The 27597-nt window shown below is 37.1% G+C and overlaps 2 protein-coding genes and 1 long non-coding RNA gene across 6 annotated transcripts; 2 read left to right on the plus strand and 1 right to left on the minus strand.

Annotated features, from left to right (window-relative positions):
- Positions 1–10182: 10182 nt before the first annotated feature.
- LOC122295392 lies at positions 10183–11033 on the minus strand. The gene is made up of 2 exons (XR_006238046.1): positions 10761–11033; positions 10183–10661 (listed from the first exon to the last, which is right to left on the minus strand). It is a non-coding gene; the product is annotated as an uncharacterized LOC122295392 (long non-coding RNA).
- Positions 11034–14230: 3197 nt separating this feature from the next.
- LOC122301015 (nuclear pore complex protein NUP35-like) lies at positions 14231–19711 on the plus strand. Of its 2 annotated transcripts, none has more exons than XM_043112067.1 (7): positions 14231–14372; positions 14889–14969; positions 15079–16091; positions 16413–16548; positions 17080–17681; positions 18733–18844; positions 19150–19711. In XM_043112067.1, exons 5-7 carry the CDS (start codon positions 17110–17112, stop codon positions 19459–19461), a joined length of 996 nt encoding a protein of 331 aa, XP_042968001.1. In that variant the 5' UTR covers positions 14231–14372; positions 14889–14969; positions 15079–16091; positions 16413–16548; positions 17080–17109; the 3' UTR covers positions 19462–19711. The 2 variants fall into 2 exon arrangements, with proteins under 2 accessions (XP_042968001.1, XP_042968000.1); XM_043112066.1 differs by having other exon boundaries at positions 14234–14372; positions 17073–17681.
- Positions 19712–21233: 1522 nt separating this feature from the next.
- LOC122301016 (CASP-like protein 3A1) lies at positions 21234–25838 on the plus strand. 3 transcript variants are annotated; one of them, XM_043112069.1, is made up of 5 exons: positions 21234–21699; positions 22455–22629; positions 23790–24457; positions 25052–25469; positions 25601–25838. In XM_043112069.1, the coding sequence occupies exons 1-3, from the start codon at positions 21344–21346 to the stop codon at positions 24003–24005; spliced, it is 747 nt and encodes a 248-aa protein (XP_042968003.1). In that variant the 5' UTR covers positions 21234–21343; the 3' UTR covers positions 24006–24457; positions 25052–25469; positions 25601–25838. The 3 variants fall into 3 exon arrangements, with proteins under 3 accessions (XP_042968003.1, XP_042968002.1, XP_042968004.1); XM_043112068.1 differs by having other exon boundaries at positions 23790–25469; XM_043112070.1 differs by having other exon boundaries at positions 21236–21699; positions 22455–22590; positions 23790–25469.
- The last annotated feature ends 1759 nt before the right edge of the window (positions 25839–27597 follow it).

A 27597-nucleotide genomic window follows, 5' to 3' on the forward strand; every position in this document is an offset into this window, starting at 1 on the left:
CTCCTAGTTTTTTTTTTAGCCAAGAGAAAAAAAAATATATAATAAGAAAATAAAAAAATTGGGGGAGGGGGGAAGAAAAAGGTTCATTTCGTTGTAGACTTCAAACCCGTATTTGAATTTGCTTATTTGGAAGAATTTTGACAAGTTCCCAATCAAATAATTCCTTCCTCCGAGGTATAATGTTTTTTTTTTTTTTTACACATCTGTAAATGTTACTTATAAAAGAAGGAAGAAAAAGGAAACAGAAAATAGTAATGGAAAATGCTGCTTTAAGGCTGTTTAACAATCATAGCTCACGAGGATGCTTTAATCATGAATGAAAGGACCAAACGCTGGGGTGATGGAAGGAAACAAACGAAATCGGGCAGAGGGAAGAGCATGGGTTTCAGTGCCCATAATATCGAGTTGGATTTTTTGCATTTTAGGTAACTCAATTCAATCATAAATCGTCTGCTGTACGTACCATCTACCTGGAAGTGCGTTAAATAATATTCATGGCCCCAACATGAGGGGAGAGATCGAGTAAGAAAGAGAGCCAATTAAATATATATATATATATATATATATATATTTTTAAAAGAAAAAAAAGGTAAATAGTATAGGGTCATGTGATGTGGGGGAGTGATAAATAAAGAAAAGGGATTTAATTAATTGGATTAATATTTTGAGGGGTGACATGGTCACAAAACTGTCCACCCATTCCTAGACATTTGATATTCCATGGGGTCCACTCTTATATTATGTAGTTACCTAGTCAATTCGATTCTATCCTTTCTCAATCAAACGAGGGCGATCATATATAGTCAGTCAATTTCTATATTATTGCAAAATCTGCAAGTTTTAGTACTATTGTTTCTATGCTTGTATGGTTTTGCAATCTCTTCATTTTAGGTTGTTGATTTTCCTTGCTCAAAATGGATTCTAATGGTTTATGCCTTTTTTCAGGTCTTACGAGAAATGGCAGCTTTTCCATTGGATTTTGTTAAAAAAGGAAATTAATTACTTATTCTAAAATTGAAAAGAGACGAAAATATTTAAGAAAAATAAAAGGAGTTGATCGTGGATTTTTTTTGCGATAAGATGGCTATTAAGGAATATTGTTACTAAATTAAAAACTAAGCTTTAATTATAATTAATAGAGTGATGTGGCAATATTATATGAATCTTCCACTAATAATCTAATTATGTGCCTTATTAGCAAATAAATTAAAAGGAAAAATGACAAATAAATAATAAGACAAACATCAAAACAATATATTCAAATGAACGTTCACGGACCACTAAGGAGGTAGCTTGAGATCACAGGTACAAATTGGCTTGTCTTAGTAAAACCTGTGAACTAAAGTCTTGGAAACCTTTGCCATGCTGGTACCTTATAAATAGAGTTGCGGTGACGGGATGCTCCACTAAAGATCAGTAATTATATCTTAAACTAAATATGCCACAGTGAGGCCATCACGCTCAGAGATAGAACTAAATACTCAATCATCTTATAAGGATTTCTGTTGTACGTTAGTTTCGCCACCCCAATATATAAGTGATAAGAGACCGTTGGGACATCTTAGTTGGCTAATTATCATTATTTTTTGAATTATTTATGTAAATACAATCCGAGTAGTAAATTAGAATTAAACTGAGGCGCCTGGCCTGGCCTCAATCCATGCAAAATCTTAACTGTATTTCTCTTGGTCTACTTCATTCAAACTTACGCAGCAATACAGCTAGCTAGCGTACAATACTTCAAAAGGGAAAGTACGTACGGAGAAGGACAATCATGTATGTACATTAATCCTGTTGTCGGTATTTTGTAATATGCATGGGAGCAGAGTGTATATGCAGCACATGTGATACGAGCGAGCATAGGCATGCATCATGTGGATGATGGAACCTAGCACATGCACTACGTGACGGGTATTATTATTATCATTATTATCATTATTATTATTATTCTCGTATATGTTTCGGATAATGTATCCAAAATTTGACAATAATGTCATTGCTGTTGGTTGTCTAGGGATTATTTCCATGTTATTTGATAAGAAGATGATATGGGTCTTGTCCCCTCCCACCACCCTTTGTGTTGACTACGACTTCCTGCGTCTCTTCATGAATCATCATGTGTTCTGATCTTTTAATTGGTTGCCTATATATTGTAGTACGTACTTTGTAGCGTAATTAATTCAAGGAAAATCTCGAATTTGCATAGGAGAAATGCAGGGTAAGGATGCATTTTTGTCATATTTCATGGGCCAATATCGGTTCATATGTAATGATCCTGAAGCTAGCAAGTAGTTATATCGATTCTGGACTGCCTTAAGGAAAAGTTGGATATCATGCATATTTAAGTGCTGAGATTTAAGAAGAAAAAGAAGAATCATATATATATGCATACAAAACTGCTACAGTACCTGGCGTTGGGTATTTTTGGAGGAACTGGTTGACACGTCAGTCAATATATTTAAAAAAAAAAAACAAAATTAAACGAAACCTAGCGAATTTGCGCCCAAGAAGAAAAGAAGAACAGTATCTAGTGTTTCAAATCCAGCTGAAGAAAATCTTTTCCTGAGAGAAAGAGTGTGTTGTCAGCAATAGACCTAGGCTATATATAGATCTGCATCTGTTATTTTCAGCGCCGGTGGTTATCGCCTTGGGTTTAAGCGGGATATACTCATGGAAGCAACATCGGACTTGCACGCACAACGAACCCATGTGAATGCACCTCAGAACTTTGTTTGGGTTGAATTGCCCAAGGTTGGTTCTTCAATTTCTAAACATTTTCCTTTTCTCGACATTTCCTATGCCTAAAAAAATTAAGGAATACAATAAATGTCAAAGTTACATTTTTTATTCCCTTGCCATTTCGTTTGTACATTTTCAAATAACCTAAAAAAAAGTTTTCATTTTTCATAATATCAACATAATATTGTTTTGATGCCCTAAAAATCATTGAAAAGAACGTAAAAATCACCAAGAAAAAGTTCAACATTCATCTCATTGAAACCTATATAGATTGCCATTAAATGTGACGCTCCCAACTCTCACGTACGGACACGTGGAAATTGAAACGTCGGGATGATGACAACACGGGTTACCACCCTATCGCCAAGTGCCAAGTGTGTGTACATGCGACAAGTGTGCAATAAAAATACGCAGCGGATAATAAAAGTTTTATAACTAAGTATCAGAATTTTTGTTTAATACAAACTCGTTCAAAACATACATAATAAAAGATTACAAGTCTTAAATATCGTTTCAAAATACATTACAAGCCATAAAAACTGATAGAGATAAATTTTAAACATGAAATACCTCAAGTCAAAACTCTAGCGGAGCTGCCTCCTCAGGTTCAGCCTCCTCCTCTTCCTCCACATCTGCATCAAAGTCTACGGTACCAAAATGGTGTAGCAGGTAAGTAAAGATCCAAACGCTACAAGATAAAAACATATTAAATTCAACAATATGAATGAAAGAATACCAAATGCACATATTCTATAAATTCATATTTTTTTTCCACGCACGCCAAAAATCTCATTTGGCTCCAAAAACACATCACCTTCCAACTCAGGCCAAAAGTCTCATTTGGCCCAAATCTAAATTCATTTCAATATCCAATTAATCCGAATGCACCATGACCGCCCCTAGGGGTCATCCGCACACCCTGACTCCCACACCACGGGTAACGATCATGCGTGTGACTTCGTAACGAGTGATGCCCAGTTCTGCCCCTCGTGCGTCCGTAGCCAAGCATCCTCTAGTCCTCGCTAGCAAAGGGCCACGGAGTCGGTACGAGAGCGTCACCATTCCGCCTGCTCCCATTGTCGCCCAGCGACAACTCAGTGGACGTCACTCAGTATATTATACTCCCGAGTGACTAGAGGAGCTCCACCGAGATAATACTCCATCTCGACTTGGGGTCGTGATATACACGCACCCGAAAATCTATTTAAACAAATAAAACTAGTTTTTCTCAATTTAATAAATGCACATGAATGCACCATGCAATGCACACCTCAAGACACAATCCCTCCAACAAATAACAAAATCAACAATAACAAATAACTCCATCCTCAATCCATCCGACCTCCGACTCTTCGGACTCAGTCCGGAATTAACCAATCAGTCAATGAATTTATTGTAAAAGTAAAAATATATTTAAATCTAAAATAGAGTTTGAAAAATACTTACAGTGCTATATGATAATTTTTGAAGGATCAAGGAGCTGCAAACGGCGGAGAAAAAGTAACGTAACAGTGTAAAATACACTGTGGCCATGGGTTGTAAAATATCCACTTTCGAACGGGGTCAAATCAAGACTTGAAATTGATAGAAAATGGCCTAAAAATGTTTATGAAGCTAATGGAAGTGAGATTTGGCTGTGGGTGGCGGTGGAAGCGAAAAAATGGCAAAACGGAGTTGAGCTCGTGGGAGCTACTCCGGCAACCGATCGGGGCAAAAAATGGGTGGTTTAGGACGGTAAGAGGTAGGTGATGAAATGTAGGGATGGGCAGCGGGGCCCCGGAACCCGCTGCCCCGCCCCGTTCGCCCCGCCCCAGTATAGGGCGGGGCGGGGCGCCCCGTACAGTTAGGGCCAGGGCGGGGGCCCCCGGCCCGTTTGGCAACCCCCAGCGGAGGCGGGGGACGGAAACGGACCCCCCCGAGCCGTGTTTCCCCCGCCCCGCACCGTTATATATATAATATATAATATATTATATTATATATATATATATATATTTATATAACCGGATATCTAAGAGAAACGGCGTCGTTTTGTGGTGGACAAAACGGCGCCGTTTCAATTAGTGGGTTTTATTATTAACCCACTAATTGAAACGGTGCCGTTTTGTTAATCACAAAACGGCGCCGTTTCAATAACCCTAACCCATAACCCCACCCCCCCCCCCCCCGATCCCCTGATTCCCCTCCCCTCCCCTCCCCTCCCGAGTTCCTTCCTCCCCCTTCGGCCTAATCCCTTTTGCTAAAACCCCCGTGTTCGGTGTTCCCTCCTCCCATCGGCAACCAGTCCGGCCGCCGCACGTATTCCATCCTCCCTCTCTCTCGCACGACGCACGACGCCGGACGCACGCCGCACGGTAACATTTCTCCTTCTCTTTTGATTTTCTCCGTTGAGTTTTTATTTTTTATTTAGTTTTGATCGGAGATTGGAGGTAGGATGAGGTTGAATCGGAGATGGAGGATGAGATTTGTTGGATTGTGTGCTGTGGATTCAATGGATTGTGTGATTGTTTGGATTGAATGGATTATTTTTTTTTTTTTTTTGTAAATTTCATTGAACTTCGGACCCCTAAATTGATTTAGGGGTTTGATGATTGAAACCCCTAAATCAATTTAGGGGTTAGGGTTTCGGATTGGAACCCTAATTAAATTAGGGTCTTTATACCATAGTAACGAAAATATGCACATTTAAGGTCTTTATACCATAATTTCTTTATACCATAGATTTTTTTACAACTTTTGGCATTTCTTTGGCCCCTTGGCTCAAGGCTAGTATCTTGGGGCCAAAGAAACAGATGCCGTGAGTGGCCAAAAATCTGTTTCAAACAGATTTTTGGCCACTCTGGTACCATAAAAGCGGAATCAAGTGTATGATAGAAGGAAAATGAAATAACAGAGTTTGAAGATAAATGACAAGAATTTAAATATGAACAGATATCTTTGGAGTCGTAGTAGATTACCGATGCATGATATGCTTGATATGAAAAATAAAGAAATAATGAAACTAAAACTTTCAAATATTATTAATTGAAAGTAGATATTTAAACAAACTTACACAAACTTAAAATAAAGAGAAGAAGAGAAGGAAGGTGAATTTGGCTTGTATGGGAAGCAGTTCTTGCTGAAGGTGAGTTCGGCTAGAAAGTTCTGTTTTTTCCAATAAAATGAAGAGCCCTTTTATAGATGAAGGAAGCTCTTTTACAATCAAAGGATCCCATAAATCACGGGATGAACAGTAAAAGTGAACAGTGACTTTTTTTACTATTCACTTTTCAGAAAGCATGCACTCGTCGAAAGTGGTCTTGTCTTCTTTCACCGAAAGTGCAATATTCTTTCCTGCACTCCAAGCACCGAAAGCATCTTTGTCTCAATGTGCTGTCTGATCGTGCCGAAAGCAAACTGAAATGACTAAAGCACCGAAAGCATTTCTGTCTTCAATGTGCTGTCCGTTTGTAATGATTGAAGCAAACTGAAATGACTAAAGCACCGAAAGCATTTCTGTCTTCAATGTGCTGTCCGTTTGTAATGGTTGAACCATCTTTCCACCCCCAAAAAGTTGAAACTCCGGGGTTGAGAAGAGGGCAGCCGTTTGGGCATGATTTAATTATCTCCCAGCCTAGGGGGATAGTGTTCCGAGTCATGTCCAAAAATGTTGCTGTATGGATCAGAGGCCGTCGACTCTGTTGACGAAGCTTCTGACTCTTTATCCAAACCTTCACTGTTGGAGGTCTGTTCAATGGACTTCTTCAACAGTTCAAGTTGTAAAAGTAAATCCTGCTTCTTCTGTTTTGGAGAAGAGGATGAAGCTGTAGAATTCTTCTTTTTGCCGGAAGGTGACTTTTTCTTCTGTTTTGATGAAGAATTCTTTGACCCTGAACCTGAAGCTTGATCACTTGAACCTGGAATGGTTGGATATGTAATCAAAGCTTGATTTGGGGTGGGGGAAGGGAATTGTTGTTTATCCTTGAGGTTAGGAACAACAAGGGGAAAATCAGCTGAAATTCTTGAGACAATATCGTTAGTGTGAGGAAATTTATCCCACCACTTGACAAAATATTGTCGAATTAACATGTAATCTTTTTTAGTGTATTGCCATCTACAAATCCAAGGAGTTTTGTATTTGGCACAGAAATGGAGTAAGGGTGGGAGCAAGATGTCTCGTCCTTTCATTTTTGATACACTGGAAACAGTAAAATGTTTAATAGCCTTCTGAAGACTATCAGGAAACAAATCATCAATGGGGCCAAAGAAATGCCACCATTTTTGAAACCACAAAGGAAATGATTGCTTGCAGTTCTTGTTGAAATTGAAAAACCAAGAGTGCTGCATAGCTGGTGTTTGAAACAAAGGAAATCTTAACCAAGCTTCAATATAATCATAATAATTATACTGAGCATTAAAATCCTTGATTGTTTTGAAGGTAGATGGGTGGGTTTCCCATTCTTCTTCGGTTATGACTGAAATGATAAAACAGTTGTGAAAGATGACCCTTGCAGGATCAACTTTGCAGTAAATGGGTTTAACTGAAATGGAACCGGTGCCAACCAAAATTCCAAGATAGTAGCTGAGGTTTTTGTTTAGATCCTCAGGGATCCAATGGAAACCTCGGGGAAAATAATCAGAAGCAATCTGGAAGAGATCTGTTTTTACTGATTTCTCAATGTAAAACAGATTCTGAAACCAAGCTTTTAAGAAATATTCTGCCTTGTTGGCAGAGGGAAATCTGGGGTTTATCGTAGCTAAGGGACTCGCATACGCATCGTATGGAGTGACTAAGGTAGAAGCAAATGAACTGGGAGGAATTGGCCTAGGAACTTGTCCTAGACTGGTAAATCTATTGGCTATCTCCAGTGGGGAGGAAGCTATGGTTGATGCAGATGCTGGAGGCATAAGCATTGGTAAGACTGGTCTGGGAGGTGGTGAAGTAATCGGTGAAACCGGTTTCTTCTTCTTACTCATGTTTTCTGCAAGAATTCACGGGTAAGAAAATCAGGGATCGAATTATCAGAACCTTTGATAAATTCAATATCATAATCAAAAACACTTAAAATAGCTTGTCATCGTGCAAAAATCTGTTTTGATGCAATGTTTTTAACATCTTGTTCTAAAACAGTTTTAGCAGTTTTGCAATCAATGCGTAAAAGAAAATGCTGATTAAGCAAATCACTTTGAAATTTAGAAACACATAGTACTACTGACAAAATTTCTTTTTTAATAGTACTATAATTATGCTGTGCATGGTTCCAGGTTCCGGAATGGAAACGAACAATCTGTTCAGAAGAACCTGGTGAAACAACTTGTTTCAGGATGCCGCCATAGCCTGCGTCTGAGGCGTCAGTCTCGACAATTTTGAAGCTATTTGAAGTAGGAATCCCAAGACATGGAAGAGTTTTGACATGTGTCTTGATTTGTTTGACTACGTTGGTGTGAACATCAGTCCACGGAGAAGGATTAGAACGCAATCTCGCAAAGAGAGGGCGACATTGTTTTCTCATATCCTTGTAGAAATCTGAAATGTAATTTAAAGAACCAAGAAATCTTTGAAGTTGGTTTTTATCAAGAATGACATCAGGAAATTTGTCAGCAAATTCAATGGCTCTTTGGATGGGCCTGATTTTGCCTTCAAAGATGTCATAACCAAGGAATCTGATCTTGGTTTGAAATAGCTTAATCTTTTTCGCAGAAACAACAAGTCCATTTCTTTTGATGATCTCAAGAAACATTCTGAGATGTTTCCAGTGTTCATCAATAGATTTGGAGAAAACAAGAACATCATCTATGTAGACGATGGTGAAATCAGTGAATGATAGGAAAATATCATTCATAATATTTTGGAATTCACTAGGAGCATTCTTCAGCCCAAATGGCATGACGTTCCACTCATAGTGACCGAATGGAGTAGTGAAAGCAGTCTTGTACCGGTCAGACTCCCTAATTTGGATTTGCCAAAATCCAGACTTAAGGTCAAACTTGGAGAAAATAATTGCATCACTCAATCTATGAACCAAGTCATTCTTGTTAGGAATGGGATACCTAATCCACTCTAACACCTTGTTCAAAGGTTTGTAATTAATGACTAAACGGGGTGTACCTCGCTCAATCTCAGCATTTTTCTTAACATAAAAAGCTGCACATGACCAGGGTGACTTACTATGCCTGATGATATTTTTAGCAAGAAGATCCTGGATTTCATTTTTGCAAAACTCCAAAGTTTCTCTATTCATTTGAATAGGTCTTGCTTTGGTTGGAATTAAGTTTTCAGAGAAATCTTTAACATAAGGTAAAGAAACAACATGTTTCTTCCTATGCCAGAAAGCATTAGGAAGTTCCGAGCAGACTTCATAAATCAAAGTTTTTTGAAAATCTTCGATTTTAGATCTAAGCAAGGAATCATTCAAATTATCAGAAACACGTTTGAATCTAATTTCTTGTTTAAGAAAATCTAAATGTTTTCTTTTTGCAGAGAGCAGAAACACAGATCTTCTAGCAGTATCACGTTCAAACTTAGAAGCAAATTTAAACTTAACTTTCTGTCCAAAGGGGTCAGTGGTGATCCCATCGGCTTCAGAAAGGAATGGATAAATCATGTTAAGAAAGGGCATACCAAGAATAACATCATGAGTCAAATTCTTAACAAGCACAGAAGGAATCTTAAAGCAGACATTGTCCTGGCAAATATGAGCTGTGTTCAACTCATAGCGAATCTTCATCTTAGATCCGTTTGCCGAGAATAAATTCTCTTCGGACTTTTCGAAATAGGAGGTAGGAACTAAGATGAAGATTCGGGGGGCCGGATGGATTGCCCCCCCACCCCGTACCCCGTCATGCGGGACGGGGTACCCCGCCCCCGCACACCGGGGGCGGGGGACGAGGGTGATTTACCCCATCCGCCCCATGCGGGGGGGGGGGGTCTACCCCGCACCGTATGGTGCGGGTAGCACCCCTAATGAAATGGTGAAGAGATGGTGGTCGGATGTGGAACGACGACGGCGAAAATGCACAAAAATCATGCGGCTTGGAGGGGCTTTCGGCGGCAAACGACGGCTTGGATGGAGATGAAACTTGGTGGGGAGGTTCACCGGTCGGTGGGGAAGAGAACTGGGTGGGTGATGTAGGCCACGGTGGCCAGACGACGGTGGTCTGGGCTGAGAAGGCAAAAGGCGACAGAGGAGAGAGAGAGCACGTACGTCTCGCAGAAGAGAACCGGAAAGAAGAAAGAAAAAAAGAAGAAAAAAGAAAAGAAGGAAAAGAAAAAGAAAAGGAAAAGAGAAAAAGAAAAAGAAAAAAGAAAAAGAAAAGATGAGGAAAAAAATGAGGTCCAATCCTCACCTCCGGAATCCAAAAACTGATTCGATAAAAACAATTTTAAAAACTATAAAACAACTAAAATAATTTAAACACCACATCAAGCTAAAATATAATAAATAAAACCAATTAAAATACAATAAATTAAAATAAAAGAACTAATATTTAATTAAAGTAAAATATTCTTTCAGTGAAAATACACGTAAAAACGAGATATCACATTAAAACTAAACGATGGACTCAAGGATGGCTCCAAACAATAACCTCCAAAAGTAACAGGAGAGCATCAAATTCTCTACCATCATATATAATTTAATAACAAGAGAAAAATAAAAAGAAAAAAAAAATAAAAGCAAGCAATTAAGAAACAAGCAGTGTTAGACCCTTGCTTTTTGTAGCAAGGGAGTGGCCATGTGAAATGAACTTGATGTTGCTTCATTGCAAGATTCAGAACCTATTTCCAAAACCAGCTTCAAGAAATCATCCAAACCAAGCCCACGGAATCCATTCTCATCGATCTCCAAAAGTTTCAACATTTTTTCGAAAAAACCCAACCTCGCAGGGCAAAACCAAACCACCGGTTCTCTAAAATCCAAACTCTTCCTCGGCTTTCTTCACTAGACCTACAAACACGAGTAGGTTCAGGAATTGAGTGAGAATCAGAAAGCATTTGCGTTCCTGACCTACATAAAGCGTGATAAAAACGGGCGGGATGCACTGACCGGAATTAGAATAGGAAGAGGGACATGAATTGGTCTGGCGCCGAGGGTTCATGTGCTTCTGCCGCAGCATGACTTGTTGAGCCACACGATTTGGCGAATTTTACCTACTTGTTTTGTGGAGGTTGCCATGAGAGTCACATCAAGAGCGAGAGAGTCTGCCATTGGCACGATTTGGTAGATTGTTACTCTGTCTATGATAGAGGAAAGGGAGGGAGAACTGGTGTACATGAAACGCACCATTTCATTTGTACGCGTGGAGGAATGGCAATTGCCCTTCCCGGGTGCAGATATACTTTTTCATATGCATATATGCTAGCAGCTAGCCGTATATATATATATATATATATATATATATATATAAGGAAATACTCTAGCTATAAAAAAATTACATAAAATCAATTTTATAAATTGACGTAACTTGACATGGTACGTTAGATTGCAATATATTTATATATATATAGAGAAATACTTTAGCAATAAAGGGATTATATAAAAACAATCGCACAAATTGATGTGGCTTGACATGGTTTGTCAAATTGTAAAATTATTTTTATTATAAAATAGATATAACAGATCAGATGAAATTACATTAATTTGTGAGATTATTTTGTATAATTATTTTGTAAATTTAACAGTACTCATATATATATATATATATATATATATATATATATATATATATATATATGACTAGTAAGGGCAACGTGCGCTGCACATATGCCCATGCCCAATTTAACATAATTTATATGTCACCTTACTGTTATTTTTAAATATGTATAAAAAAAATTTAACATTATAATTTCATCATTGCCTCAAAAAGGTTGTTTAACTCTTAGTTTAAAAATCAAAATCAGATTGTCTTAATTTATTTCAAAAATTTTCATAAACTTTTTCTTTACTATTATTAAGATAAAAAAAATGAAATATTAAAAAATTATTAAATAATAATAACAAAATAATATAGCACACTTGTCTAAGTAAAACATTAAGAATAAAGTTACCGTGCCACTCCAATTTTATTGCTGCATTTGACCACTCATCAATTAATTTTTTTTTAAATTTTTTTACTTCATAATTAAAGAAGTGATTTTTAGTGTATTGATGTATTTTTTATTTTTTAAAAATATTTAAATATGTAAAAGAAATATGAAAACAAAAAAATTAAAAAAATAAACAATAACATTTGTGCTAGGTTGCACGCCCAGCAATCGCCCAGCAGTCAGTGCTGGTTGGCAGCCTGGTACTACTCTTTATTTTTTTTGTTAGACATACATGTTCTTCTATGATTTATGTTGGTCGATATGGTCTAACACTGTATGGAAGACTTGGGTTCAAAGAAGTTTGGTTATTTTATTTAATCTATTCGCCTTTTTTTTCTTTATTATTGGGATATTTTTTTGTTTAAATAATAAAATAATGACTAGTTTATTTGTTCTTCAAATCTCAGCATACAAATAATCATTTATATGTGCTAAGACAAATACATAATACAAGATGTAAGAAACAACGACAGCATGTAAGCAAATCATCCAAAAAGAATTCATGGTATTAATTTTTTTTTTTTTTTAACATCTAACTACTGCATATAAGCAAATAACTGAATACATAATCAGAAGTATTTTGTTCATAAGAAATCATACCGGGAGATGTCGAAAGCTGAGGAAAAAAGAAGCAGATTTGTCAATGTTTATAGTTGAAACAATGAAAAGGATGGAGATTTAAGATTTTATGAGATGAAAAAAATCTACACAACCTCCCAACATCACACCTTTTTTTTAATTTTTATTATTTTATTTTTTTATCAAATATTTAATATATAAATAATGAATAAAATAATTAAATTAATTTAAAAAGAATAAATTCAAAAAAAATATTAAAAAATATTAAAAAATTAAAAAAAGGTGGGATGTTGGGGTGTTGGGAGGTTGTGTAGCAAAACCCGAATGAGATAGCAAGTAGTATTAATTGAACAAGATAATAACTTTTATATGAAGAGACAAATAAACTTTTATACCAAGTGGTAAATAAAATCGTGAATTTTTTTTTTTTAATTTACAGATCTATGCATTCAGTGGAGGCGGTGAAAGAAAACGCAGTGAAAATAAAAAGGATTTAATAAGAAGAAAATGGAGAAATGAACTGTATAAATTGAAGAAAGCGAAAACTTTTATAGTAAGTTGCAGTTACAATCTAGGATAAACATGCCAGAGGATAAAATCATTTTTTATGACAAATAAATGATTTTACAGATATAGTCATTTGGTAGAAGCAGTGAAAAAGAAAACGTCAAAATAAGTGGGCAAAATTGTAAATATGCAATCAAAACACAAGCTTAAAAAGGGAACCAACGCTTAAAATAGTTAAAAAAGAAAAATGAAAGGGCAAAACCATAAAGAATTGAATAGAATATATGGTCACAACTGGAAAAATTAAAATAGATCAGAACGTAACAGAGGTGAAGGATAGAATGGGAAAATATATACAAAATTAGGGGCAAAATTGTCAGAAATAATAAAACTGAGGGCAAAGAGGTAATAAATAAAAAAGCAGGGATAACTATAGAGGCACAAAAGTGGAAAATTGAAAGTGGAGAGAAAAGTTATAAGTAGGGATAAAATTGAAATAAAAAAGTGTCAAATAAAATACTGTTCCTTGCATTTATATATATAATAGATATTTCATTTATAACTGTCCTGATTAAATAAGTAGTAGATCACCACTTTATGCAGCCCATTAAGCTAAGCTTGGAGATAATTAAACTCATTTTTAGACGTACGTAATTTTGGACCGAAATTATTCGTGTATACGCACAAACTCACCATGAACAGTAGCAGGTCAGTACTACTACTAATTTTGTGTAGTCCAAACTTATTTGATAGACGTGACATATATAGTCCCAGTACTGATTGGGGCTGAGCTTTTGGCATGGATGCACCTCCCTATGATCAGGTCCACATATATATACTCGCCAGCTTTAATTTCCTTTCCCTGATCTCACCAATCAGAATGATATAAACAACCATCAAGTTTGCTGTCACACCAAATCTACAGCTAATATTATAAAAGCAGTACCAATCCTCCGCACGAGACCAATTAATGTTGTTCCTCGATCCTACCCTGAAAAAGATTTCAATCCGTGATTCATGCATATTTGCTTTTGCAGTACTTTAAAGTAGAAGTGACATGAATGAGATTTGTGCAGAGATAGTGCACGGGATGCGAATGAATGAGTGGGAGATCTAGTTGATCAGCAAAATGCCCTATTGATATAACCTCTAGCTAGCTTCTGCATGCATGCACTTAAAACTCAAGTGATTCCGTGACCAAAATATATAAAATCATGTCATTAATTAATTGCCTGTTCGTTGTGGCTATATATACACACACATAGACAAGTCTTGAGGCAGTGACAACAACAGTCGTAAGAGTACTACTACACTAGTGCTGGTCGTGGTGATGGCACTGATGGGCAACATGCCGCATTTGCTACCCAATTATTGTTTTTATTAAGAGAGCACTCGGGTTTCTGTGCTATATATGGCAAATAACATCCGTTGCTCCATTGAAACAGAGCCCAAGACCTTGAATCAACTACAACTTAACCATGCCAGGGTACGTAAAATATTACTTAAAAAAAAAAAATCATCTCAATTCTTATTGAATTCGTCTTTTGCAGCTTAGTTTTATGCTTAGCGAGGGTCTTAGTTTTTTGGATAGTGATAGGCTTACTATTCTATTATTACCCATCCATTATTTAAGTGTATTACAAGTTTTTTTTATTTTTATTTCATTTTTTTAAGTATTTTTTTAACATTCTTAATCACTAAGAAAAAATTAAAAAAAATATAATTTTACTAATACTCACTTCCTTAATCATTAAGTAAAATAAAAAATTAAAAAAATCAAATATAAAAAAATAGTAAATAAGTTATAGTGGAGTAGTAACTATATCATTTTTCTAATTTTTTTCCCTTTAATTTGGTCATTTAATTGGAAGATGATTAATTACTTTACAATAATTTTTTATTAATGCGTTTTACGACATCCTCGTACGCCAGACAAAATCGTCTTGATTTGAATCATGTACTTGATGATCTGACACCAGCCTTTTGCCATTTTGTACTGCAGGAAGTGGCTGCAGATATTGTTCAAAGGATGAAACCAAATGAAGCATCCGCTCTATTCACTGATCAGCTGCGCTTTAATGAGGTCTGAATTAAGTCCGAACAAGCTACATATATTAATGCTTCCAAGTGTTTTTCTAATTTTGTATCCATGCTGCATGCGTGCTGATGCTTATGTCTATGTACATATATAGGAATCGAGGCCATTGGTTCCAGTAAATCATGATCAGGCAGAGAGAAAAACGGGAGGGGAAAAGCAGCAGCTTCATGCTCATGATCAGCCTGTTGGGGGCAAGGAGATGAAGGTTCACATCATTGGAAGATCTCGCCTGTGCGCCTGCACTACAGAAAATGATGTAGAATCTCCGGATTAAGTGAGGCTGAGGGAACCCAGGCCACCCTTCTCAGCCCCATTTTTTTTTTTTTTTAAACTTATTGTTATATATGTTGTTTGGTGCTCATGATCATCATTTTTATAATGTATATACAATAATCATATGGAAAGATCATCATAATCCGCAATAAAACCATTTCATTATCCGATGGCAATTTTCCTGAGAGATGTCTAGTACTACTACTGCTTCATGCACACCGTAAGTATCAGTTCATTTCGAAGGTAGAAGCTGCAAATTAAATTAATTTTCTTGTGATAATTAAGGTACATCAGATTATTATTGGGGAACATTAATATCTTAAAGGGTTGATGAATAATGCTATATCATCTCAATAAGCTTCGATTCGGAGTCTCTGTCTGTTTCCAATGATCATGATCTCCGATGTATACATGCTAGAAACTGGCCGGGATGGCAATGGGTTGTTCAAAAGAATTCAACCATTTTATATTCAGATCATGCAAACACGGAAGATGGAATTGTCATGATCAGATTATAAGGCCATTAGGATCGAGCAGTTGGTATTGATATGAATCTTATGTCTAACATGCTGAGTTGAAACAATCCATCTTTTTCTAGGCATGTGAAAACGAACATAACCTGAAAAGATTATGTTTCTTCCCAAAAAAGATTACAAGGGGACAAAAGTAACCTCAATGGTAGCGAACAGATGAAGACCAAAATGTAAGTGGAAGTAGGGTATTTACGTCATCTCGGACATACCCTTTCTATAAATATCGAAGAATTTTCTTTGGATTGAGGTTTTGGCTTTCAGAAACCCGAAACAACAGAGTTCAATCCTCCAGTCTGGCCGGGTACTCTCTCTCTCTCTCTCTCTCTCATTTCTGTTCGGTTGCCGAGAAAACGCGAGAAACGAATTTAAACGGGAATTTGGATTTCTTTTATTGCAATTCTGAGCTTCCGAATTTTCACTAGCCTAGCATACATGATTTCGTTTATCTGAGGTGATTTGTCATTTATTTGTTGGTTTTCCTGGCGACCAAACAGAGGACAAAAGTTGTAGATGATAAATTTATTTCGCTCTGATAATGAGTTCTCTGCTAGTCTGCTTAGCTACTGAGTGGAATGTTCTTAGGTTCTAAATTGCTAATCTTGTTTTTTATTCGATTTCTCAGCTACCAAACAGAGGGATTTCTTAAATTTTCTATAGGCTTATATTCTGCAGTGCAATTTCTGTGCATTATTGAGGGATTTTAGCTTCAAGAGCCTGGATTTGCGCATCTAATACTTAGCTACTTTCACAAACCACAGGTATCTTAAGGTCAATTCTTGTTATATGCTTGGTTTTGATTGCACTCGATATGGTTTCTGAAAAAATAAAATAAAATAAATGCTAATGGCAATTTGGTTAGTTGTAGTTAGTTTGTTCTCTGCCGCTTCATGCAAAAGAAACGGATCAATTGCCAAGAAATTTTGCTCTATTTGAGATTTTTTTAGTGAAGATTTCACTTAGTTATCAGTGAAGTTTAGCCGTATAAGCTGTATTTTCTTAGACGGTTTTTCACCTCTTTCAACAAATCTTCGAGCAGTCCTTGTTCAATTTATGGTATGCCTTAGTGTTGAGAAAATGATGAAATGAAAAGAAAATAGATTATTTAATAGTATCTATTTTTATTCTGAGAATGGACCTCATAATTATCTAGTTTTGACCCGTTTGACCTTTGGAATGAAATACGCCACTAAATTTTACTGAAAACTTTATTTTGTACTACTTGAATATGTTCATTTTAGTAATTTCTTGGAAACTAAACAGTGGGTAATAACTTCATTATCAGTTTGCAGATAGTGTGTTTCAATTTAAAATATCCTAAGATGAGCACCACAGTACAGAAAACTCCCAGATCTGGGAGACAATCGTTGTTTTTCCAAGATTTGGCATCTCCTGTTTCTGCCAGGAGAGGGAAGTTTTCAAGTCCAGGCCAGGCAGCTGCAGTATCTGCTCCATGGCGTGAGAACTTTGCCGGGTCAGATCTTCCACCTCCTCCTGTTTACACCTTGGAAGACCGCTCAGATTTTTCTCCTGAATCTGGGATTCCAGATTACCCAATGTCTCCAGAAGTCAAATCGGACCCCAGAACTCCGCTTCAAAGTTCTGGTCAGAATTTTTTGACTTCGGGGAAAACCAAATCAGAGACAAGCACTTCTTATGCCCTGATGGGTCCGCAGCAAAACCAGCAGAGTTCTGCTGGTTTGAGTTGGTGGTCATCTGCAAAGAGTGGTAGAGAGCAAGATGAGAAAGGAAAGAGTTCACCGGTTGAGAGTGTGGTTCAGCCTGGTGCTTTGATCACACTTCCGCCTCCAAGGGAAGTTGCAAGACCGGAGATGCAGAGGAATGGCTTGCCTGCAGGGAATCTCAACATGGAAGAATGGGTTACTGTTTATGGGTATATTTTTAACCTTTATGTTCTTTTTTATTTTAATGATTTGCCCATATATTATTTGGCTTTAATCTTTACTCATCCCTGCTCTGCTCAGGGCTCTTCAAAAGGTGGTATCAACGGAAAGTTTTAGGAAAGATTGCTTTGTAGTATTGAAAGTTTGACACGTTGGAATATCAAACTTTCAATACTGTGAGCATTGCTTCTTATGGGAGATTTACATTTATTGTCTACCAAACCTTCTTGTGTTAATTGTGATTAGTGAGTTATGTGCCTACACTTTGTTTATTGAATTCTATATATCTTGTGCAATAATTTACATAAGGAGATCCAATTATACATTACAAGCACTCATAGGATGGTTCTCTGCAACACTATTTAAGTTATAGGGGTAACATAAGTGCTTTTCTCTTCTTCTCTCTCTCCTTTTTTTTTTTTTTTTTTTTTTTTCTTTTAAATGGGCAACCAATTGAAATTTGTATATATGGTGTTCTCTTCTTTATCTTATCCAATATTTTTCGTGCTGTTGATCTTATATTAAGTAGCCGCCTCATCTTAAAGTGAATGGAAATTGGCTGATGGGGTTTATATATCTCTACCCAAGGAAACTTATAAAAAAAAAAAAAAAAAAAATCTCTACCCAAGGAAATAGAAGGCTTGAATAGTTGTGGTCTCAAAATGAAGGTGAAGGACATGGATATAGGGTTATGAGCTGGATGTTGGTGAATAAACATTTTGGTGGTAAGTGGCTCATTGGTTGACTGACTATTTGATGCTCGTTGAGGCATCTATGGGGCTTCTAATTTCCATATACATAATAGACTAGTTTCAAGGTTGAAGATCATCATGGTGTTTTCCAGCTATGAAACATAAGGTTCTACAGCTTGAAGCTTCTAGGTCTGCATATATGCATCTTACTTGAATCATAAACCCTTTGAAGCTTTATTTTTCATGACTCATATTCCTTAGTAATCAACCATGTAAGTATACGAAATGTGCTTATTCATTCGTTTATGATATTGTAGTTTTATAATACTGTTTCTTTGCTCCTTTCCAGGTTTTCCCCAGCTGATACAAACTTAGTATTGAGGGAGTTTGAAAAGTGTGGTGTGATTTTGAAACATGTTCCCGGTCCAAGATATGCCAACTGGATGCATATTCTATATCAGGTTTGTTTGTTTATGTTTTTCTCTGTCAGTTGCAAGTTCGATAGATGTGGTAATAAAACACCAGCAATCTCTTTATTCCATCTTTTCTTTGGGCCTTTGATGTTACTATTACACTGTAAATTTAAAAAGCATTCTTGTTAGTCCTACTGATTATAAGTGTATGCCAAATTGGGACTTAACTCAGAAGATGATTGCTGCTTCATAATTTTGTTTTATCTTGACACATTTGTGGCCTTCTCCTAGTCTTTCTGATGTTTGGAGTTTGGACGAAGTATGTATTGATTTTGTTACTTTTGTTGGTGCAGAATCGATTTGATGCTCAGAAGGCTCTCAGCAAAAATAGCATGCAAATTAATGGGGTACTAATTGTTGGTGTCAAGACATTGGATCCGATGCAATGCCAGACGTTGGATGAAAGGCTTAGCAATCAGGGATTCATGACCTTACCACCTCCTCCACCATCCACAAAATCCTCGGACCTGAACACATCGAAGGCTACTACTCGTCCTTACTATCTTCTAAATGGCAATACCAGTGCACGGCAGTCCAGAGAGGCCATTGCTTCCCCAACAAAATCTTTGGACTCCAAAATCATGGATTTGATTTTTGGAGTTTAGGCGGGCCAACAGTCTTTTAGCCATTTATGTGCAAACTGCAACGTCGCAGGTAATTTAACATACAGAATAGAGTTTTAGCACTTATGTAAGCTTGAAGCACTTTTCTTTTTGCTCCCTCCCCTCGAGAAATGTTTGGTTTTTTGTTGAAATGGTGCAAGATTGAAAGTACCATTTAGTTCGAGGTTGATATGCGAATCATGCCATCTGGAAATTTTTAATGTGAAAGCAACAAGATGCCTTAGCATGTGAATATCTGAGGTTGATTTTAATTAATTTATTTGTTTGTTTATCTTCCTACCAATGTAGTAGGTTGTTGTACTTATAGAGGCAAAGGGACAATGAAGCATAAGATAGGAAATATTGTTTGAAATTTAGCTCGTAAAATGAGAAGCTTATTAAGGAAGTATTATTTACAACTAAATTATAGATTAAAAAAAATTATACATCTTTTTCCTCACATTAAATACATCTCAGATTCAGAATTTCTGACACCTGGTGACCTTCAAATGTTGATAGGAGTAAGTTGTCTTCTGAATATGCTCATTGTTCAAAATAATAGACTTATTTAGGACAGTGAGAGTGTTTTATCTCGTCTCGTTTCATCTCGTCTTATTATTATCACTTTTTAAAATTTTCATACAAAATATGATAAATAATTTAACTTTTTGAAGTGTCATCTTAATTCATCTTATCTCATTTTAACAATTCAAGTGTTAACTTTTATCTTAATTTATCTCATCTTAACTCACTTTCCAATGACACCGTTATTTACAAAGTATTCACATCCACGAATAAGTTTTCAAAAAATAAAAATGTAAGTTTTCGAGAAATAAGAAAGTCTCGATTCGGAATAAAATAAATAAATGTCGCTTTTCCACAAATAACTATATTATTCACTTGCAGTTACAAAGAAATCGAGAATTTAAAATGTCATGGATCCATTTTCGAAGACGAAGATTGTGTCATGCGGGTAGAAGTTCCAACGTTCTTCTGATCGAGAGTACTTCAAGCCACATTTAAATGATTTCTTTAGAAACTAGCTCCATTATTTGATCTATTTTAAAAATTCCAAAAATAAAAAATAAAAATAAAAACCAATTACAACAACGACATTATTGATGCTCACCTAGAAGTCAGGTGTCGAGCGTGCAGATGATGCAAAAATCAGACAAATATTAGGTATTCCACTAAAATGTCTGTTACAATTTAATAAGTATATAAGATAATCATTTATCAAGAAAGGCCGATTCTTTATACTAATTTTGAACAGAAACTCACGTGAAACACTCTGCTCTGCCCTTCAGGCAATGCTGCAATCAATCTTTTCAGTGTGAAACACGAAATTATGACACTTAAAAAAATTAATTCAACTCCAAAAAAAAAAAGAAAAGAAAAGAAAATGTAAGACCAACTGAACTTAAACAAACAAACCAAACAAAGCATCAATTCCATGACGCTGTTCACTCACGGGCTGTCATCACATAGAGGCACGGATACATCTTTGACAATAATTAGCTCGACCTAAATTCACAGTTTGCGATTCTGACACATTAGATTTGAATAGTCTAGGAAAGTATAAAGAGAGGCACAGACTAGTCTATAATGTATGCCTTCCATCTACGTATAGGCATAACGTATATTCATTTAATTAATACGTGATTTGTTATTTTTATTTTTATTTTTTTAATATTTAAATATATTAAGAATAGATTGTATTTATATTTTTTTTAATAATTATATGTAAAGGGCTTGCAGTGCATAATACATATCATTGAAATTATTACGAACTGGAGGATAAGTAACCGGAGGGATCTGAGCTCTCTCTAAAACTGCCCCCGCGCTCGTCTTTACGGGAACACATTTACAGACATCAAAACCCAAAATGAAACCTTTGAACTCTCAGACACAGACACAGACGCAGACGCACAGGCCCACGAGGCCACGAGTGCACACTGATACATTGGTGAGTGACCAAAAGACTCCGGAGGCGAAGGTTTCCTCGGTGGAGAGTGGGAGGATGATGAGTGGGCCTCTCGTGGAGACGAGGTCCTCTGAAAGGAAGGGTTCGGTGGTGCTTCGGAGGTCCGACCTGGGGCACCTTGTTCTCAGGCTGCTGTGCATGTTGACCTCGGTGGCTGCCCTGTCGTTTATGGTCACGGCCAAGGAGGCTAGTACCGTCTCTATCTATGGCTTCCAACTCCCCGTTTACTCCAAGTGGTCTTTCTCTCACTCCTTCGAGTAAGCCTGCCCGCCATAGTACTCATGTAATTATATATATATATATATATATATATATATATATTTATATCACATACCATTGTTGTTTTTGTCGTTGAAAGCTTAGTTTGGTAGCTGAGAAACGTAAGGAAACTGACGGAAATGGGTTCGGGAGAACGTACTATAATCTACTCTGTTTTTTCCCACTCCCTTTCCGGTTTGGTCCCAACATGATAGAATGGAAAAGGAAAAAGAACACCTTTTTTCCCCTATAAAAATGTATTTTGGCATTTGGGTGTTTCGGTAGACACAGAGTGAGTGATGAGCGGAGTCTTTTCTTTTATTGGGTCCCAAATGATTCGAATATATTTTCGAATTTAACTTCATTTTCTTAATATTCTTTTATAATTTGCATTTCCGTTTGCCCACTTCACTAGCCTTTTCACCCAAAAAAGACTTGACCGGATAAAGCGGGTTGTCGTCTTGGTTTGATTTGTTGGCTTACGAGAATTCGGTTGAAAATGATGTGGAGGTAATTGCCCTGGTGTTATTTGGCGCTTCTAATGTAACAACACGTTCCGGGAATCCTCTTTTTCCAGCTTCACGGCATCCAAATAAATAGAATCAGACTCGTGAATGATTGGATTTGATTTTTGATTTGTTTTTGTTGGGATGGGATTTTATAGAATTTCCATCTCTGTCCTCTACTGGAGTGTCGCGTTTCGAAATTAATTGTAAGGGTTTTAAACTGATGTTAGTTCTGGGGATGGTGGCAGGTATGTAGTTGTAATTTCAGCAGCTGTTGCAGCTCACTCCTTGCTGCAGCTACTCATTAGCTCGTCAAGCCTGCTGAGGAAGTCATCAGTGATACTCTCAAGGAACCATGCATGGCTTATTTTTGCTGCGGATCAGGTGAAGTACTGTCGCTCTCTCTCTCTCTCTGTGGGTAAGGTAAGGTTTAATTAATATTTTTATAAACGAACTGTACTTCCGAGTGGGCAGAGCACTTACATTTCTGGCAAGAAAACCCCACATGTGGAGTGGGACAAAATACAAGCCATTACAGAACGCAACATATAGCTCATATACTGTCACTGCCATAGAACATGGTCACAATGGAGACCACATCTCCACAGGGCGGAAACAGATAAAACGATCACATCATTAAAAGTTAGCAAATACACACGGCAGCCAAGGAAATACCACATTCCAAGCAGCCCCTGCATCCCTTTCAACCACCTAAAAAATTTATAAATTACCTGTGCGCTCCGGTAGAGGACCACACGCCAAATCCACAAATTCCAGACTTCGCCACATGAACACAAACCGCTAATATTGACTACCACCACAAAGGTTGGAACTTGTACCGGTAGCATTGCAAAAGAAAGCAAAGCAGTATATATATATATATATATATATAGTTCAAGACAACACAAGGACACTCGCTCCAAAGCCCCGCTGGCTTCTCCAGAAAGGTTAATGCTCTCCTATGGGCCCCGGTAGCATTGAAGCAGGTTCATTTTAGATCTAGCATCGCCTAACATGTCAAACCAGAATCAGCTTCTGAGAGTTGCCTCCATTGAACCTAGAGTTCTTTTCCTTCCAAAGGGTATAAATGGTTGCTGCCAAGAATAACGTTACTTCACCACTCTGCTTCTTTGTTTTATACCCTTGACATTATTAAGCATCCACTCGATCTGCTTCTTAACTTCAACACTCTCCTCTGAGTCCCATACTTTCTATCACACAAAGTTGCGTGGTCTACATTTTCCCTAGTTGCTCCACAAAAGGTGCGGTACACCAACTGAACTTGACTGCAATCCATAACATACATGCCCGCCTTTGACTCACTTCTCTAAACCAGATAATTTTGTGGCTGAGGATTAGGACATTTCTAACAATTTATCCTATCATTAGTAAGTAGCCTTGAATTGATTCGCATCCATGGTTTTGTTGTATTATAACTGTTTCAGTTTCATAATTAATATGGCTCTAGCCTTCGATTTAAATCTTCTCTATTAAGAAAATCATGTTCATGCCTTCCAGAAATTGGAATCCACTTTAGGCTCGTTACTGTTTCCAAGGGCATGATAATTTATTTGCTGCTGCAGGCACTTGCGTATGCCATGTTGAGTGCTGCATCAGCTGCAACAGGGGTGACCAACTTGAATCGCACAGGAATCCGGCATACAGCTTTACCAAACTTCTGTAAGCCTTTGCATAGCTTCTGTGACCATGTCGCCATCTCAATAGCCTTCACTTTCTTCAGCTGCATCTTGCTTGCCGCGTCTGCTGTCCAGGATGTAATATGGCTGTCCAATAACTGAATCACCTCGATTCTCCACACACTCGATCGGTGTTGTTATGCATCCTTTGTAAAATATATGGCTTCTAGGAAATAGTGTCTACATCCTTGTTGCTTCAAAATGATCAATGTTTTCGTACTTGAAAACTATATATTGTAGTCGAGGGCACACTTGGTGCTCTTTGTGAGGAAGGAGATCATGGCTACTCAGTCAGTACTTAAGCGACGGGAAATAGTGTCTACATCATGCCAAAAGGATTGTGATGATGAAATTGGTATGGCATGGCATGAATCCAGTTTGTGGAATTGGAAGACGGAAAATCGCACCTCGATATTATAAATAACTTTGAGACTTTAGCCTTTAATGCCGATTCAGCCCATTCATGTCTAACATGAGTTGCTGATCATCGTCGCACTTTCGGAAAAGACCAAGCTGCACATATCATAATTACTTGCAGATCATCAGGACCTGAGGTACGGTATTATCCGTTAGAGCAAATTTCCCACGCACTTTGCGGAACATTAGCGTGGTACAACCTCGTATCTCTTTTACGGAAATTAGAAGCGAGATAAGGGCGCATACCTGATTTTTCATTAAATAACTTTAATCCAATAATGCCTTAATAATTTAAAGATCGAGCTCATTTTACTTTATGAGAATGCTAAGTCCTTTTTCTTTTTTGCAAACCTTTATGAGAAAAAATTAACTATACTTCAATTAATGTACTTTTTTTCTCACATTTATGAGAAAGAATTGTGTACTTCAATTCCTGTTTGGCCGTCATACCCATGCATGATCATCCGGCTTCAGATTCTGTATTGAATTAATGGATGATATTGGTAGTGGCAAATAAAGAAATATATCTCCTCCGTTCAATTTTTTAACTGGAATTAAGTTATTATCGAGTTATTTCGTTTCCATAATTACTTTGTTTCTTCCACAATCTTAATGAATTATGATGCATTAAAAGAGTTAAAACGCTCGATTAATTATGTGGATTAATGAAATCTCCACAGAAGCCCATAACTTCAATATTCATTTATTGCTGTTCATTCAATGTCACAAAGGAAACCCATTCTATAAATTGGGTTCTGCATTCAAGAGAGGAAGACATCAGTACCGAAACTAGCTAGAGAAGAGATCAAACAGCCAGCATGATGAGAAGAGTTGTAGTGGTGTATTTAGCTATGCTTGTGCTAGTGGTAGCGCGAGCTCATCAAGAGAAAGAGTCTTCTTCCTCGACAGGACAAGCACCAATCGCTTCTGTCGCTTCCCTACCTGGAGACGAGGGCAAGACACCTCCAGGCTCTGATTGTGTTGATACGTGTCCTACACAGTGTTGGCTGTTAAAACATATCCCAAAGCATTATGAGGCTTGTTTAGAACTTTGTAAGAAACATTGCAATGACGGCCATGTCACAGATGCCATCTTTGCTTGTACCTTTGCTTGTGCTGACTCCATGCCCATCAGGCAGCTTGCCTCAGGTAAATATATATTCATTCATGAGACTATATATATATTGAAGAAAACCCTCAATATATATATGTGTATCGTATTTTGCATATCTTGTTAGAAAGAAATACTTAATTCATCATGTTTTTTTTAACTGTGGCAGATCATGCAGTTGGAGGAAATGTGGAAGAAGCCTGCTTCGAAAAGTGCAAGAAGAATCGTTAGCATGTACTGCTAGCTGTAAAACATTTACTTGTAATAAAACTTTAAACGATGAGATGGATCTAATATAAATGTTATTTAATGCTTCCAATAGTACTGTGGAAGATGCTTGGAATTAAAAGTTTTAAATCGTCTGCTATTTGGCTATCAATGAATTCCTTGTTAATTATTCGAGTGAATGCATGCAGGTTTAAATCATTTTCAGTATATTTCATTCCCCAACCTCTACAAGATGATTGATATTCAGAAGTTATGAACAAAAACTGGACAATCTGGCCATCTCGGCAATCCATCCCTACATTATCGACTGGATGGCCGCAATGGGTAAATTATATTATCAGCAGTTTCAAAATCTTTTGGCTGGTCATATTTATTGTACATGATGCCGTGAACAGTTTCTCTTTGAGGAGTTTCTAATTAATACATGCATGATGAAACACATGATAAAGGCCATTGAATTATTGAACACTTCACCGGTGTTATTAAGTAAATGCTGATCCGGAAAAAATGAGTCAATACTTCTGTGGAGAAGGGTAGGAAGTGTTTACAGAATGAGAAATGCTACACATCATCCCACACCACACTTTATATATTAAAATATTATTTTTTATTTCATTTTATTCTTATTAAATTATTTGAATTATTTTATTTATCATCCACACACTACATATTTATTATAGAAAAAATGAAAAAACAATTAAAATAAGTTTGGTATGTGAAGTGTGAGGATGACAAGAATAATTTTTCTTACAGAATATAATACAAATAATTAAATTTATATTTGTCTATCAGCCTAAGTTTTTGGAATAAGTAGTTATTTCACGTGATATCGGCAGAAATTTATGTAAATTAATAATAAAGAAGAAATCTCACATATATAATCCTTTGGGTTACACTACACAACCACCCACTATTCACTCAACCTCCGCACTCCAGCCTACGTGGTTTTTTTTTTTTTTTAATTAAAACGCAAGTTTTGATCAGAACATTTCAATTTCTCCCCCCTCCCCCGGTTCGTCTTCACTTTCTTCAGAACTCTTCCCCGCGTTCTCTCCTTCACGCCCCCAGCTCGTGTCCTTTGCCGGCCTGACCCTCTCCCCGCCCCGGCATCACTAGGGAACTGGGTGGGTTCATCACTCCGTCACGGTGGAACAAAAGTTCCCCTCTGGGTGCACCATTTCTGTACGGGTTCTCCAGCCTCACGGTTTTGGGACGGTTTCAGTCCTCCAGCCTCACGGTTTCGGCATGATTTCAGTCCCCACCCCGACATCACGACTAAATTTATGCCATTCTCGGATGAGAATATACCCAAACTCAACAACCATTAAAAGACAAAACATAGATCTAACAAACACAAAACTAAGGAAGGAAAGAGACATTTTGGAAGGTAGAGATTAAAAAGAAAAAGAAAAATAAAGTGCCTTCGGGGATGACGAGAAGAGGCTGAAAGAAGTGAGTCAGATGGGTGGGTCTTGGAATCCATCGAGGATGATTTCTTCTAGGGTTCGGAATTGAAGGGGGTGAGAGAAATGGGTCTTCGTTCAAGAGAGAGAGACGTGAAGGGCGATGGGTGAGAGAGAAGAGTCTCACAGTAATGATAGAGGGTAGCTGCATTTAGGGGAGATGAAGAAGAGGGAGAGGAGTCTGAGGTGAGGGCGTCGGATTGAGGGGTGATGAAGAAGAGAGACTGCGTAGGGAGCAGAGTAAAGGGCAACCCGGTTTATTTTGATAATAAACCGTGACGTGGAATGAGTGTGGTGTGCGTTAGGCAAACCGGAGGCTGAGTAGCTTTTTTCTAATCCTTTATTGGAGGAATTCACACGTGAATAATATTATTCTTCAATCGAAATCTTATTATTCTTAATCACATGTCGAATAAAGTAGAAGTCTATATTTGTTCTTAATCACACCAAATGATGTTAAATTTTATTAATCTCA

The sequence above is a fragment of the Carya illinoinensis genome, chromosome 2 (assembly GCF_018687715.1).
Source record: "Carya illinoinensis cultivar Pawnee chromosome 2, C.illinoinensisPawnee_v1, whole genome shotgun sequence".
Classification (NCBI taxonomy): Eukaryota; Viridiplantae; Streptophyta; class Magnoliopsida; order Fagales; family Juglandaceae; genus Carya; species Carya illinoinensis.